Source organism: Staurois parvus, unplaced genomic scaffold (genome assembly GCF_062004578.1).
Source record: "Staurois parvus isolate SC_StPar_1 unplaced genomic scaffold, SC_StPar_1.0 ptg001263l, whole genome shotgun sequence".
NCBI classification, from domain to species: domain Eukaryota; kingdom Metazoa; phylum Chordata; class Amphibia; order Anura; family Ranidae; genus Staurois; species Staurois parvus.
The window spans coordinates 33934-51106 of NW_028319059.1; the positions used below are offsets into that span (position 1 = coordinate 33934).

The 17173-nt window shown below is 41.8% G+C and overlaps 1 protein-coding gene across 1 annotated transcript in view; it reads left to right on the forward strand.

Moving 5' to 3' along the window:
• The first annotated feature begins 6090 nt into the window (after nucleotides 1-6090).
• The window catches only part of SORCS3 (sortilin related VPS10 domain containing receptor 3), a 539459-nt gene continuing 528376 nt past the window's right edge, over nucleotides 6091-17173 (forward strand). The window contains exons 1-2 of the mRNA XM_089660701.1: nucleotides 6091-6204; nucleotides 12176-12334. Coding sequence (XP_089516827.1) covers nucleotides 6091-6204; nucleotides 12176-12334 — 273 coding nt within the window. The remainder of the gene's footprint in view (nucleotides 6205-12175; nucleotides 12335-17173) is intronic.

Genomic DNA, 17173 nt, shown 5'->3' on the forward strand with positions numbered 1-17173 from the left:
TGTCACTGTCGCTGACTTGTGTCACTGCCTGATTGTTAGGGAGGACGTCACTGTCGCTGACTTGTGCCGCTGCCTGATTGTTGGGGAGGACGTCACTGTCGCTGACTGGTGCTGCTGCCTGATGTTGGGGAGAATGCCACTGTCACTGACTGGTGCTGCGCTTTATCATTGGGAAGAATGCTACTGTTGCTGACTGGTGCCACTGTCTGATTGTTGGGGAGAATGCCGATGTCGCTGACTGGTGCTGTCGTCTGATTGTTAGTGAGAATGCTGCTGTTGCTGACTGGTGCTGCCACCTTATCACTGGGGAGAACGTCACTGTTGCTGACTGGTGCCACTGCCTGATAATTAGTGAGGATGTCACTGTTGCTGACTGGTGCTCCTACTTGATTGTTGGGGAGGATGTCACTGTTGCTGACTGGTGCCCCTACTTGATTGTTGGGGAGGATGTCACTGTTGCTGACTGGTGCCCCTACTTGATTGTTGGGGAGGATGTCACTGTCGCTGACTGGTGCCACTGCCTGATCATTAGTGAGGACGTCACTGTCGCTGACTGGTGCCGCTACCTGATTGTTGGGGAGGATGTCACTGTTGCTGACTGGTGCTGCTACCTGATTTTGGGGAGGACGTCACTGTTGCTGACTGGTACCGCTGATTCATTGTTGGGGAGGACGTCACTGTTGCTGACTGGTGCCGCTGCCTCATTGTTGGGGAGGATATCACTGTCGCTGACTGGTGCCATTTGATTGTTGGGGAGAATGTCACTGTTGCTAGCTGGTGCTGCTGCCTGATCATTGGGGAAAATGTCACTGTTGCTGTTGTCTGATCCTTGGGGAGAATGCCACTGTCACTGACTGGTGCTGCACTTTATCATTGGGAAGAACGCCACTGTTGCTGACTGGTGCCACTGTCTGATTGTTGGGGAGAATGCCGCTGTTGCTGACTGGTGCTGTCGTCTGATTGTTAGAGAGAATGCCGCTGTTGCTGACTGGTGCTGTCGTCTGATTGTTAGAGAGAATGCTGCTGTTGCTGACTGGAGCTGCCACCTTATCACTGGGGAGAACGTCACTGTTGCTGACTGGTGTTTCCGCCTGACCGTTGGGGAGAATGCCATTGTCTCTGACTGGCGCTGCACTTGATTACTGGGACGAACGCCGCTGTCGCTGACTGGTGCTATGACACTACAGGCTGCCAGTTATGTTCCCACCAAGTATGAAGATCCAGTTAATAGTTTTATATCCTTACAGGACCATCTAAGAATTCTTCCTTACTGCTCTACTTGTATATATTGCATATAAAGACAAGGCAGTTGGAATGTAATTTCCTTCTTAATAAAGGCTGTCATTTAATCTAATATTATGGAAAATTATTGTATTTTAAGAAGCCATAAATTATATCCGACACATTCCACAGTGTAACGTTTCTTCGTCCTTGCGGCGATTACAAATGGCAGCGCCGGATTTTGGCAGGAGACTCTCCAACCGGAGTTTGTTTATTGGTACTTAATGAAATGCAATTAATCTAAATCACTGGTGGGCAGGATGCATTTGTTGAAGACTGATAATTGCAGGCTGGCAGTTGACTCTTTAACAAATGAGTCGATCCTTCACCCGCAAAAGTCACTGGATGGTCGCAAAAAAAAAAAAAAATCTCTTTAATGACTACCAGTCTCTGTGGGCCTTGTCCAGTTTGTATCCAAAGTATTTATCAATTTGCATTGTCCAGAGAGAAGACAATGAACTCAACTTACCCATCAACTGCATTGCAGTTTTATCCAAAGGGTTCTAAAAACTGAACTCTAGTCTAATAAAAAAGACACAAATTATTGCAGTTCTATAATCATTAATGCATCATTAATTGTATTTTGTTATTAATGCAAGCAGTGTAATTACCATAATTTGACCTTGTATGAGCCTTGTGCAGTTCCTATACAGGGCTCAGACTGGGGAAGAGAGAAGCAGTATGAGAAGCAAGTCACATGTGCTAACAAGGAACATGCTGGCAGGAGGAGAGAGCAGACTCATAGAGAAATTAGCTCATCAGGGTGCTGTTTCTTTTTTTCACTGTCCAATCTGTGGCAGAGGGACAAGACCTAGCTGAATTACTTAATGACAGCAGAGAACAATCTATTGCTCTGGCAGATAGCACTGTGTTGAGTGACAGAGCTTTGTAAATATCAGGAGTGAATGGACAGAAACACAAATCATTTGGCAGTTAAGCCAACTACTTTAAAGTGGTACTAAAGGTTAAACTTTTTAAAAAGAAAATAAAAAACATGTCATACTTACCTGCTCTGTGTAGTGGTTTTGCACGGAGCAGACTTGATCTTTTTCTTTCAGGGTTCCCTGCCTGCACTCCTGGTTCCTCCCGCTTGACTAGTGCCCCCAATAGCAAGCCGCTTGCTTCAGGGGTCCTGGTGCGTGCTCGCCCTCGAACCCGGCTCCATGCATCCATAAGACCCATAGCGCCATGGCTCGGCCTCACTCACTCCTCATTGGCTCAATGGCTTCAACCAATGAGGAGAGGGAGTCCTGGGACAGCCAAGGCTCTCATGCATATCACTGGACCGAGAGGGAGCTCGGGTAATTATTAGGGGGCTCTGCTACAAACAGAAGGTTTTTTACTTTCATGCATAGAATACATGAAGGTAAAACACTTTCTACCTTTCCAACCACTTTAAGTGTAATTCATCTGTATATCTAGCTATTTCAAATTTTGTTTGATGGCTTAAGGAAGAATTCCATTGGTCCAGCTTGGACCAATGTAATTATGGATATACAATTCCTGTGGAATTCCTCTAGAACAGTCGCTTTCAGCACAGAAGATCCCTTGAACTAATTTTCCAGTCTCAGGGAACCTCTGCTAAAAATGACCATATCTACAACTCATGATACATTAGTGTGATGGTCAGTGGGTTACACTCGTGGTCATTGGGAAGAATTACCCTCTTACAGACAGCAAAAAAGTTCAATGATGCGAGTGGGAACTTATCTGAGAGGCAAACATTACTTATTCTTCAAGAAACATTTAGCAACCTCTGGAGAAACCCTGCCCTTGAGGAACCCTTGAAATGATTTTCAGGTCTTGGGGAACCCTGGTTGAGAAACCCTACTCTAGAAGCTGGAAATCACTGGGCTAGGCACTTCTAATACAGTAATCTCCACTAGTTTCTGGGTCCCATGCCAAGCAGAAGCTTCATTATGAACACAGAGGGTTGGCTGTTGGGCATGGGTAGTTGGATAAGATGGAGGGCATGACATCACCACCCTGCCTCTCCATCTCTTCCAATCAGAGAGTTTTTATTTTTTACAAAACATCCTATAATGGATGGATTTTCCCATCAATAGGTCAATTCATCCCATCCATTTGCTATTCATTTTATTGATATGGTTCTACTGTTTACCTGCAATTAGAAAGGCAGCAGTTCCCCAGTAAAAGAACAAAGGTTCTAAGGTCCCCTTAAAAATATTTTTGCTGTCGTAGCTTTATTACAGGGGAAATACCTACAGGAAAGTGACTACAAATATGTGAAAAAATTCTAGCTGGATGCTATTGTGGGTGGTCAGGCCTTTGGACGCAAGCTGAGGTCCTTATCTTGCTCAAAAACAGAGACATGGTGAAGTAGAAGGCTGTTTGCTCTACTTGATGCTCACATTTGTCTCAAAGAGCAATACAGTATGCAAATTCAAGGTCTGAATTTAGCCAATTTGCTCTTTTTCCACGGCAGGATTATTATTATTATTATTATACAGTACTTATATAGCTCCAAAGGGTATGCTCAGCGCTGTACAATAGCAAGGGGGACAGAACATGAGACAAGACAGTAACAATACAATACACGAGGGGTTCAAGGGCCCTGCTCTTTAAGACTAGCACAGCCTTGGAGTAACATGGAGTAACCCTTGCAATAACTTTACAGTCTCAAGGAACCCCTGCTAATAAATACTATTTATACAGGTCACTGATTATTGGTGTTCTGGTCAGTGGGGGAGAATGTTCTTTGTGTTTGTGATCAGTTGGAAGAAAAGATAGCTAAAAAGACCTTTTGTCTCGGTGGTATGTGAACGTCAGAAATTGAGCATTGCCCAAGGAACCCCTAGCCACCTCTGGAGGAACCTTAAGGTTCCATGGAACCCTCTATGAAAGGAAAAGGTACAAGCGCATACAAATAAGTCCCCCAGTTCTATATATGTCAAACAGGCTTCAGCTTCATCCAGCACCTCTCATCCACTCATGAGCTTAATAGTAGAGGTTACTTATGTGAGAGGCAGAAATTTCCCGTTGCTCAAGGGACTCCTAGCAACTTCTGGAGGAACCCTAAGGTTCCATGAAACCCTGGACTAGGTCATCACTGCTATAATACTGACCTTATCGCTGGAGGTGACTTTAATACAGTACAAGAATCTCTAACAGATAGCACTATATGACAGTCTGACTCACTCCTGCAGTACGTGATCAAGCTTAAAGTATATAACTTTCAAAAACTTTGGAACTCACAGGCACCTGGAGACACTTGCACCCTGTGGAAAGAGGATTTTCGAATTTCTTCTTCCCCCCATGGGACTATATTCAGGTTCCATATAATTCTGGTTAGTAGAGCACTGTTATTACATATCGACCATACAAACATTTCCCCCATGGTACTCTCAGACCATGCTTTACTAGGACTTTCGTTGGCCAACAAAACCTTTAATAAAGCCTAACCTTCATTGAATTTTCCGCTACACCTGTTTAAATGTAAAACGTCTCCAAACCATTTCAATTATTGGAGTATGATTATTACAATTCTCCCCACAAACAGGTTCCAGTGCTTTACTGGGAAGCAGCTAAAGTGGTTCTGAAAGGAAAAATGATGGCTTATTCCTTCACCCTAAAACAAAAAATTCTCACTGTTTTTTGGACAACTTGCACAAATCCCAAAGATGTGTATATTGCAAGCAAAGATAATGCAGTAGCTTTACTAAAGGCAAACAGCCTGTTCACTTTGCAAGGGAATTTGCTCTTTGTAAGGGAATTTACCTTAGCTTAGTGAATGTGTGGAACTCTGCTTTTTTCATCCTCCAATCATGGGCAAGCAAAAATACTGTTTTGTTTATTTATTTATTTATTTATTTATTGCATCTGATCGGATATGCTTTGCAAAGTGAGTTTTCCCCACATTCTCTAAACACTGGGGAAGAATCTCATGCAAAGTGCAAATCCCTTTCAAAGGCTATTTGCCTTTAGTAAATCAACCCTGAACAGGGGCGGGCTGACTACTCATGGGGCTCCCGGGCAATAGGGGATCATGGGGCCCCTGTGTCCTTGCCCAAACTCAAAAAAGCCTATGAAAAAGGTACCAGGGGCATCTCATGGGGCCCCCTACTGACCCCGGGCCCTCGGGCACTGCCCGAGTTTCCAAATGGTCAGTCCACCCCTGACCCTGAAATGTCTGACCCAAATCATGCCACCTGCATGCTACACAGACCTGTGGTTTGTGTATGGGAAAATATGATTGACATGGAGCGCATTGAGCAATATACAGCTTGGAAGCTTGGAAACAACTCGGGCAGGTTGTTGGCAAACTTGGGGAAGGGTCAGCACTGACCTCATCAAATTACAGCTCTTAGAGATGAGAAGGTTAGAAATAAAACTAACATTATGGATATTGCAGAAGTCATTGCACCATATGACAGCAAATTGTACTCATTCAACTTTTTCTGAACCAGTGGGTGTAAGCTTTGCCTAAATACAAAATGTTGGGTTGTCACCAGAACAGGAATAGAGTTGAAGCTTTCAAATATGGCCGCTACTTCTGGTGACAACCTGTAATTTCCTCATTTAAAGAGTTTTTCTCTCACTTCCTGTTTTGGCTATGGGACAGGAAGTGAAGGGAAATCTCCCCAATGGGAGACAGAGAAGCACAGAGATCTAATGATGCTATCACTCGGTCTAAAGTTATGTAATAAATGCAAAAAAGTTTTATTTAGAGAATTAATTATAATGTTGATGAGGGGGGATGGGGGGCAGGGGAAGACAAAATAGAAGCAGATTAAATTTCAGCTTTTAATTTATTGGCTGTTGCATTTAATATTATGAGCCTGTCACGCGATGAAAAGGTTAATAGAGTTTCTGAAAAAAACAACTTTGTACATCAACTTCATGAACATAAAGCAATTTTATGGCGTGCAGATTCTGAGAGAGCTGTCGCCAGATGTGTTTTATGTACAACAGAAAACCTCCCGCAGGTTCTTCTAGTGCCGGCAATCTAACATGTTCTGGCTGAGGGCAATTTGCCGGAATTTGTCATATTTGTACTGGTGTGTCTCCCGTGTGGATCTAAGCTTTGCCTTATTTTCTGTTCACTGTCTTCATGATTAGTGAGATGTACCATCAATTATTTATTCAGATAGGAAGAGGGGGCTGGGGCAGGAAAGGAGAACAGTCTTTTGTACCGATGCAGGGTGAATGTAGAGTGAATATTGAGTGGATGATGGCACATGGAATTACTCATTAGGGGTGATTAACTAGGGGAGCCATGTCTACTAATGGGCTATCCAAGGGTGGGATTAAGGGATGATTAACTATAGGAGTCATATCTACTATAGAGCTATGCAAGGGTGGGATTAGGGGGATGATTAACTATAGGAGCCATATCTACTATAGAGCTATGCAAGGGTGGGATTAGAGGGCTGATTTACTATAGGAGCCATATCTACTATAGAGCTATGCAAGGGTGGGATTAGGGGGATGATTAACTATTGGAGCCATATCTAGTATAGAGCTATGCAAGGGTGGGATTAGGGGGATGATTAACTATAGGAGCCATATCTACTATAGAGCTATGCAAGGGTGGGATTAAAGGGCTGATTTACTATAGGAGCCTACTATAAATCAATACTGACATGGGATCATCAGGATGATTTACTATAGAAACTGAGTCTACTATAGATTTATACAGGGATGAGATCATATCTGATCTCTGTATACAGTAAATCAATAGTAGACATGGCCCTTATAGTAAATCATTCCACCGATCTCATGCTCTATAGTGGACATAGTAAATTAGCCCCCAGATCCCATGTTTGTATAGCTCTATAGTTTACATAGCTCCCATAGTGTATCAAACTCCTGATCCAATGCCTGTATAGGTCTATAGTAGATAGGACCCCTATAGTAATTCAGCCCCCTGATCCCATGCCTGTATAGATGTATATTAGACATGGCCTCTATAGTAAATCAGTATCAGCCCGCTGATCCCATGCCTGTGTAGATGTATATTAGACATGGCCTCTATAGTAAATCAGTAGCAGCCCCTGATCCCATGCCTGTGTAGATGTATATTAGACATGGCCTCTATAGTAAATCAGTATCAGCCCGCTGATCCCATGCCTGTATAGATGTATATTAGACATGGCCTCTATAGTAAATCAGTATCAGCCCACTGATCCCATGCCTGTATAGATCTATATTAGACATGGCCTCTATAGTAAATCAGTATCAGCCCCTGATCCCATGCCTGTATAGATCTATATTAGACATGGCCTCTATAGTAAACCAGTATCAACGCTGATCCCATGCCTGTATAGATCTATATTAGACATGGCCTCTATAGTAAATCAGTATCAGCCCGCTGATCCCATGCCTGTATAGATCTATATTAGACATGGCCTCAATAGTAAACCAGTATCAGCCCCCTGATCCCATGCCTGTATAGATGTATATTAGACATGCCTCTATAGTAAATCAGTATCAGCCCGCTGATCCCATGCCTGTATAGATCTATATTAGACATGGCCTCTATAGTAAACCAGTATCAGCCCGCTGATCCCATGCCTGTATAGATCTATATTAGACATGGCCTCAATAATAAACCAGTATCAGCCCGCTGATCCCATGCCTGTATAGATCTATATTAGACATGGCCTCTATAGTAAATCAGTATCAGCCCCCTGATCCCATGCCTGTATAGATGTATATTAGACATGGCCTCTATAGTAAATCAGTATCAGCCCGCTGATCCCATGCCTGTATAGATCTATATTAGACATGGCCTCTATAGTAAATCAGTATCAGCCCGCTGATCCCATGCCTGTATAGATCTATATTAGACGTGACCTCTATAGTAAATCAGTATCAGCCCGCTGATCCCATGCCTGTATAGATCTATATTAGACATGGCCTCTATAGTAAATCCGCTGCTCCAATGCTTGTAAATATCTATATTAAACATGACCTCTAAATAAATGAATTACTGAAAGACATTTGCTAAGTGCAGAACACCAATGACATGAGATAACATCCCGACAGTAGTAATTTAGGGTGCAGAGCACTAGATATCTATTTGCAGCCTTTTTCCCTCTTCTAGTAAGCACCACCGAGTTGGATCAGCTCACTATAGAATAGATCAGTCCTACCTCCAATGTCCATGCAAAGTCAGCCACAAACCAAAGCTGACGGTCAGTGGTGGCAAGCTCCCTCCATTGGCATCCGTCCAAGTGTCAAAGCATCTACTCACAGTCCTGGAACAAAACTTTGTTGTTTAGTATTGGATATTCTGGAGAAGGGTTACTAAGCTGCAAAGACAGTCTATGCCTGGACTTGTAAAGTAAGATCAAGGAGCATATCAGGTATGTCCCGAATTACCTTTGGATCATTATTCAGGTCTTCAGTGGTGGAATTTGTTAAACTGGGTGTGGTTTTACAGTGACACTCCCTAATTACCAACAATATGCCTCTGAGATGCATTCTCTTACCGTGTATTTTTGTATACCATAACGGTTCCTCTAGTTTTATCTTGCAATAGCTTGGTATGGTTTTATATCTTATATTTAACATGATTTTTTTTTCTTTTGAATATCCCTGATTTGTGATGAAACTTGCTTAATAATTTACAAAGCCTTTGAGTGCTAAAAGCAAAAGCTCCTTAGATCATTCAATGTGTGCACAACTTTAGAGGTCCTCCATGGTCCACCATTTCACATTTCTCAGCAGGAGGATGGCTCAGTCTGCAGCTTCAGTCAGATAAAACAAGCCTCAAAGCAGTCAGTGGCTCTGCATAATCTCCATAGTTCTCTAGGAATCCTTTGTCACGTATTGAATTCACATATTGATTGTGTATTTGTAAATCAACGATATATTAAACAGTTGTTAAAATGTACATGCTTTAAAAAAGAATTGGACTCAATCCCAAAGTTTAAATGGTTAGAAAGAGGATTATTCATATTAAAGAGATTGATTAAGACTCTAAGCTCTAAGGCTTCAGGTACAACGGTGCATATGTTTTTTCATTACTTTGGGCGCCATGTCTGAGGGAGCCTATTCTTTTTAAAGTGATACATGTCATATTTGTCTGCTCTGTGTAGTGGTTTTGCACAGAGTAGCCGGGATCCTCCTCTTCTCGGGTCCCCCGTTGGTGCCCCTGACCCCTCCCTTCTGCCAGGTGCCCCCACAGCAAGCAGCTTGATATGTGGGTACCTGAGCAGGCGCGCTCCCAAGCATTGGCTCTGCATGTACATTTACATATAGATTCTCAGCTTGGCCCTGTTCCTCCCTCTCCTGATTGACTCACTGGCTGCGATTGACAGAACTGGGAGCCAATGGCTTCTGCTGCTGCCTCAGCCAATCAGGAATGAGAGACTCTGGAGAACCGAGGCTCACCTGGACATTGCTGGATTGAGAGGGGGCTCAGGAAGGTGTTAGGGGGGCTGCTACACACAGTAGGTTTTTTACATTCATACATAGAATGAAAACAATAATTAACAGACTCCTACATTTTCCCTAGATTACTATACCCTGTACTAAATTACAATCTGACGTAATCTCAATATACTGATCTACTCACAATATGCTGAAATACACTTAAAAAAAAATTTATTGAAACCCTAACTGAAACACATTTAGCTTCCTAAAGAAGGGGTGTCAAACTCAATTTCATTGCAGGCAACATCAGCATCTTGGTTGCCCTGGCCAGTTGTATCTGAAAAATGTCCAGAGCATCCCACTCCCCACGTTACATCAAATGTCAAGGCCACCCACCATTAGAACTCAAGAATCCCCCACCCATCTCTATATCACAGTGCACCCTCCTTACCTTGTGCTACTGCTGGAGGCAGAGCTGGGAAGCAGAAAGTGAAAGGTCTGCTATTTTTTAAATAAAACACTTTTTTTATACCTTTTTTCATCTTTTTTATCATCTCAGTGCTACTGATCTCTTGCAGCCTCCAGGGGCGGACTGACTATTTGTTAACTCGGCACTGCCCGAGGGCCCGGGGTCAGTCGGGGGCCCCATGAGATGGCCCTGGTACCTTTTTCATAGGCTTTTTTGAGTTTGGACAAGGACACAGGGGCCCCATGATCCCCTATTGCCTGGGGGCCCCATGAGTTGTCAGTCCGCCCCTGGCAGCCTCTTTACTTTTCTGCCTACATACACTGTAGTAATGGTTGGATGGCATTTCTCAGGGCAGATTTTCTAATAGGTGACCACAGTGGATCATGCCTGTGTAATGTGTATTGAAATGGCTAGATTTTGTCCCCATCAGAAGCCCATGTGACAGAGTGCCAATGCAGAAGGAGTATTGTCAACCTGCAACAGGAAATGCTTGTACAGAGACGTCATGACAGGATCATCAATTATTCTTTTGATGAAACCTGCATATTTAGAACATTTGACTTTTGAAATGACAATAACATTTCACAGCTTACATGAGATGTTTGTGATTGGGTTTACATCTACTTTAAAGAACCTTGATACCAAGAATGATAGGAGCTGCATGTGGTTTAGGATGTGGTGGTCACAAGGAGGTCAAAGGGGGTTCAATTCTGAAAGGGACTGGCCAATGGTCTCTGAGACAGCTCACAGTGTTCACTGGAAAAGAAAAAAGGTAGGTGGGAGAGCCTTTATTGTGTAATGGGTTGACCAAAAGAAATGACAATGAGCCCAAAAGTTTGGATTAATAGGAAAAAAGAATAAAATAAGAAAAAAAGAGACTTACATCTATTAGGTTGCAGTCACCGTGTGAGTTAGGAGCATTTACTGCGCATGAACATATGCAGATGGAGAACACTCTGTCTCCATGGAGGATGAATGTGGACGCTCTTGACGTGACGAGGGTCCCAGTCTTGAATCCTCTTGCAGCACTCTGAGATGAATGGTTGAACCTGCTACGTTTAAGGAGGTCGAAAAAAAAAAAACCTGTTAGTGGCCCAATCAGCATAGGCATCCGTTGTCATGTGACTAAGGATAGGTCAAAGTCATTTGGTTTAAAGAACATCAAAATACTTTATTAATTAATATTTTTGGTGATATAAAGTATCTATTCTTAGACACTTGACAATGGCACCCTTTGGAAATGATAAATAGCTGCCATCTTTCATCCCTTCACCTGCAGAGCAGAAAATAACGATTAATGGTTGAACTAGGCACGTTTATGGAGGTCTAAAAAAACCTGTTAGTGGCCCAGTCGGCATAGGCATCCGTTGTCAAGTGTATAAGGATAGGTCAAAGTCATCTGGTTTAAAGAACATCAAAATACTTTATTAATTAATATTATTGGTGATATAAAGTATCTATTCTTAGACACTTGACAATGGCATCCTTTGGAAATGATAAATAGCTGCCATCTTTCATCCCTTCACCTTCAGAGCAGAAAATAATGATGAATGGTTGAACTAGGTACGTTTAAGGAGGTCTAAAAAAAAACCTGTTTGAGGCTCAATCGGCATATGCGCCCGTTGTCTAAGGATAGGTCAGAGTCATCTGGTTTAACGAACAACAAAATTCTTTATTATTTTTTATTATTATTGGTGAAATAAAGTATCTATCCTTAGACACTTGACAATGGGTGTCCTCTGTGAATCAGACCAATTACGGGTTTTTTTAGCCCTCTGTAAACATACCAGGAGCTGCGTGTAGCTTTCTTAAGACAGGAAATGAAATATAAAGTTTATTTGTATTCAAAAACACGAGCGTTCTCAAGGGCAAATTTAGAAAGCCTGGAACACCCTTTGGAAATGATAAACGGCCGCCATTTTTCATCCCTTCAGTTGCAGAGCAGAAAATAATTTGCACATCTGGAAAGATGCAAGGGATTCGTATTTCATATATATACATTCACGCTGCCTTTTGTCCTCCAGTCTTTTAAATTATGTGGGCCAGTGTATCTGGTTGTCATACTTTATCTCCATTGTCTTCCAGATCATGCTGTTGAGTGACCCTGATGTAGAGAGCAGTATATGGATCAGCTCGGATGCTGGAGCCACATATCAAAAATACAGAATTAACTTCTACATACAGAGTCTCTTGTTTCATCCCAAGCAGGAGGACTGGGTGCTGGCGTACAGTCTGGACCAAAAGGTAAAGAACACCATTGTATTTTTTTATTGCTGTGGAAATCAATCTCCTAAATATGTTGTAATGTACTGTATATGGGACTTTGAAGGTACCCCAACATACGTAAAACATTGATTAGATATAGGCTGATTGGGTTGATTAAGGATAATGGACTGGTCTCCGATCCCTTTTTCGATATTTACCGTAGGTATAAGTTAGATTTGCAAGGTCTTTCAATTTTAGCCCCAGTTTTTTTTGGGGGGAGGGACAGGTCAGCTTTATTGGGGATCTTCATCCGATTTTGCAGGGTGGTGCATCTGATTTCTTTCTATATCTGTATGAGATTGCATTGGGATTTCTGTTATTGTTTTACAGAACCTGAGAAAGTGGGGTTTTTGAATCCACAAAAAAACATTGGGGGAGATCTACTAAAATCGATGCACACAGAATCTGGTGTAACTGTTCATAGCAAACAATCAGCTTCTAACGTCAGCTTGTTAAAATTAAGCTCTAACAATAAAACCTGGAAGCCGATTGGTTACTATGCACAGTTGCATCAGATTCTGTGTGCACCAGTTTTAGTCAATCTCCCCCATTGGTATCTGCCACCAGGCCCCCGTCTTCATCAGCATGCAAGATAATGGAAGACCTTTTGTAGATGAATACATGAATATAATGCTGGAGGGTGTAGGCAATGGTGGTAGACTGTAAATTAATTGCTCTATTCATTGTGTAATGTATTGCTCTGTGATATTGTATTGACATTTTTTGGCCTATATATTATGCATTTTAAAGATCTCTCTCTCTCTCTCTCTCTCTCTCTCTCTATATATATATATATATATATATATATATATATAACATTTTACATTATATTTATTCAATTGTTTTAGATGTGTAAGGGAACCTTTACAGTCTCATGTATTTTGGTGTTTGTTTTGTTATGTTGTGAGGAGCGTTGATGCCAGATTGTGTGACTCAAGCAGTCTTAGATATTTTTTCTTGTTTTTTGGGTCAAGCTGAAGGCTAATATAACACATGTAAAAGAAGGATAGAAAACAAAGTGATATAATGGAACAAAGTGCTGTACTTGAGGACTTCCTGTTAGGTAGGAGGACTCTTTTATCTTCTAGGTTACCAGTGTGGTGAGCTCCCAAAAAGGGCAAGTGTTGCCACAAGACTAAGCTTCTGTAGGCCCTTTTTCATTCAATAAAGTTTCTCAAATACCCAAAGAAAGAAAAAGGAGTCATTGACAAAATTAGTATTAGAACAATTCTTGATGTCTCAACCTGGAGGTCCAAGTAATAGATGAAAAGGTTTAAGAATTCAGTGCTCATACCTTAGTATCTTACATTGAGCTGGATGACAACATTGGAGAGAACATTTAGGCATTTTGTGTCTTGCTTAGAGGCTGGTACATCTTGTGTTAGCTGTTTGGAACTCTTAAATATACAAGTCCTACTCAGACGTAGACCATACAGAATGCCTGCTGTTACCTTTTATTAGACAGGTTTATTCATGTGTCCCTCTATGATTTAGTTTCACTTTTTTATTGAGGTGGAACTAACCTTGACTTAGTGGCTATGTCTTTTCAAGTGCCATTCCATGACTAAGCCCCTGTTAGTGCGGCGAACCGCAGGGTTGCTGCTGGAGCAGTACTGGCTGGAGCCATACACCTTAACAAGATTGGGTCATTGGGCGGCGTCCTGCCCTCGTTATACTGGCACTCCTGGTTTGGTGATGTTGGACACCCGCTTTGAAGCGGGACTGTAAGCTTTCCGAGGCCCCTCTATGATTAAGTTTCACTATGTTACTGTCAGGAATGGATTCAGCACTGGTGGTGGGACTCTCCTGCCGTGTGGGCTGCAGTACCAGAGCTGACCAGCGGGTGCTCTCAGCACTGGTGGTGGGACTCTCCTGCCGTGTGGGCTGCAGTACCAGAGCTGACCAGCGGGTGCTCTTAGCAGCCAGAAGCTCACAATCAGCCAAACCTGGGGCTGATTACAGAAAGGTGTATATAAGGCATGACCAGGCCTGTGCTCTGCGCCTTGGTGTATGTTTCCCCATGAGCCCCTGTATCCTGTTCCTAGTGCCTGTGAGAAGATACCTTGTTGCCGACCCTGCCTGATTCTGATTCCTGTTGACCGTCTCCTGTTCTGACTACTGGCTCATCCCTGACCATCCTTCTGCCTGATCCTCTGTACTGCGCTGTCTGTGAGTTACTGAACCCGGCTTGTGACCTTGACCATCCTCTGCCTGCTCCTTTGATACCTTGCTGCCCGCACGTTGCTGACTTGGCCCGTCTGACCACACTCACTACTCTGCCATCCATCCATCCTGCACGGATCCAGCCGTACCTGCACATACCTCTGGCGGATCCCTCTATGACTAGCAGGTGTACTCAGGGGCCGCAACCTGGTTCCTGTCTGCTCCAAGTCCATCCCCACCATCAGGGGCCCTGGTGAATAGCAGACTGGGACTTAGACTCCGCGCCCTGGGGAATCCTGCCCTGAGGACCGCTAGAGGTACCACCAGGCAGTCGTTACAGAACCCTACGGCCGGCCTGACCATTCCACCTCTCCAGCCCTGACTACGCCTGTGTTCCTGCACCTCCTAAGATTAGTGGAAGGTTAGTTTGCTCACTGTGCGTTTATATATATATCTGGGTGGCTAATAATAACCTGTATTATACTATACCTGAAACCTGCGTTTCCCTGTGTCAGTCCACACCTTTCTGGTCATTCCCTGATTCCTGACAGTTACTGAGGTGGAAATACCCCTGGCTTAGCGTCTATGTCTTGTCAAGGGCCATTCCTCCAATGTCCAATGTGACCTCTTGGCCAGAGAAAGACATTCTCATTGTCTCATTGTTAAGCTTTGCTCTTAAGGAAAGCCAGTCCCTGATAATGAAGTGAAACAAAAATGGTCACAGATCTGTGCTTAGACTGCACTTTTATTTTCAAATTTTTAAAATGGCTGATGAGGTCATTTTAAAACACCTAACCTCTAGGCCAGAGACATGTAGTAGATCTAGAGAGACTTGGGAGCTGTTGGTCAATCTCAGTTCTGAGAAGACCAAACAGTACATTAGATCTTTTTGATTCAAGGTCCATGAATGTCACCCAATTCAGGTGTAAAATTATCCCCAAAAATGTATAAAAAAATCAGGTTGGAATGACCTATAAACATGGCAAAATGAAAAGCATAATTATTATCTTTTGTATCTATTACCTACTATTATCTCTGTATGCCCTACATTGTGCTGTATATACAACCCAGTGTGTAAATAATAGTTATTCTATAAACATTCACCCAAACATATTCTCAAAATGCCTAAATTAAACCAGATTTGAATCATTTAATTCAGTGTGTTGCAGGGGAATTTCCAGGATTGTTGAAGGGGGACTTCACTGCATCTGAGCACCACAAGAAGAAAAAAACGCTATTTAATTCATTTTTAGTATTCAAAGCAAGCTATCCCATCCATCCATATCTCCATGCTTTATTTCACTGAGAAATCATTTTGAAAAACACCCCCTAGCATTTTTATTCCAATAAGTAAAGGTTTCCTTGAAGATGTATGTCCAACCAAATACTTTTTTTTATCAGTTTTGGACAAAATGGGAAAAGCTTTGAACCCCTGATGGGTTTTTACTGTTTTTTCCAAACTCCCCAACAGCAACACTGATAGAAAAAAAATGCTCTTCTTTTGTAGAGTAGTTCGAAGGCTAGAACTCCTGTCAGATTTCTATTTTTAATCCAAACAAATACATCCAAGAGGAGATGGGACTTCAATATACATTTATACAGAGCACTGAACAGAAAGTAATCATTGGAAGAGCTCATTGGCTCTGGCTAGGCAGCTCTCAAAAAAGCTACCGTCCAATGGGTGCTCCTGGCCAAATGGCCAAACAGTTCAAATCATCGAATTGGTCAATACGCTTCATAGCCAATGTGATTCAGGAGCCAACTCCCCCTTCATTATGCCTACAAAAAAATATAAATAAGAATGTAAATAAGATAATAAAATGATACATTTTCATATAATTGATCTAAAGACATAAAATAATCATGAACAATAATTATGTTTATGGACAATATGTATGTAAATATGAGCAATATAATGATAATTTAATTAACGAAAACATATATATAAATATTCATGAATAAGTAATCATTAGATAAATTTGGAGCTATTAAAAAGACACTTCATAAAACATAAAACAAATGGTAATAAAATATATCATTTTTATGAAGACCTTTATACAAAATAGTCCATAAGTTTGAAAATGGGCTGTTACAGCACACTGTATCTCATAAAGTACATTTTAAATGTAGTTCTGCATTTGTAAGCATGTAACAATCCTTAATGTTAAAACCATGTAGCAAAGAAAACCAAACTCATGCCATTTTTATAAGTAGATAATGGAAGTCTGTTTAAACCAAACTGATACACATTAAATGATATTCTGCATGCCAAGCAATTGTGCAATTCTCAGCAGGCAAACAATCTACCAGCGTTTGGATCTACCATGAAGCATGCCTACTGAAAAACACATTTACATTTTAAATCTAAGTATGTGCGAACCCTTACCTTGTGAAACAACCCATTCCGTTTGAAATATAAATGAAAGGTAAAACATTAGAGTATATATACTATATGAATATATATACAGTATATATATATATATATATATATATACAGTTGTGTTCAAAATAATAGCAGTCAGACATCACTAACCGGATCAATCACTGTTTTTGGTAGAAATGATATTTCTACATGGCAAATAATTTACTAGCAGGTGTAGTAGAGTAATAGAAATCCAACAGACCCAACAGTCATGACATGCATGCTGCTGATTC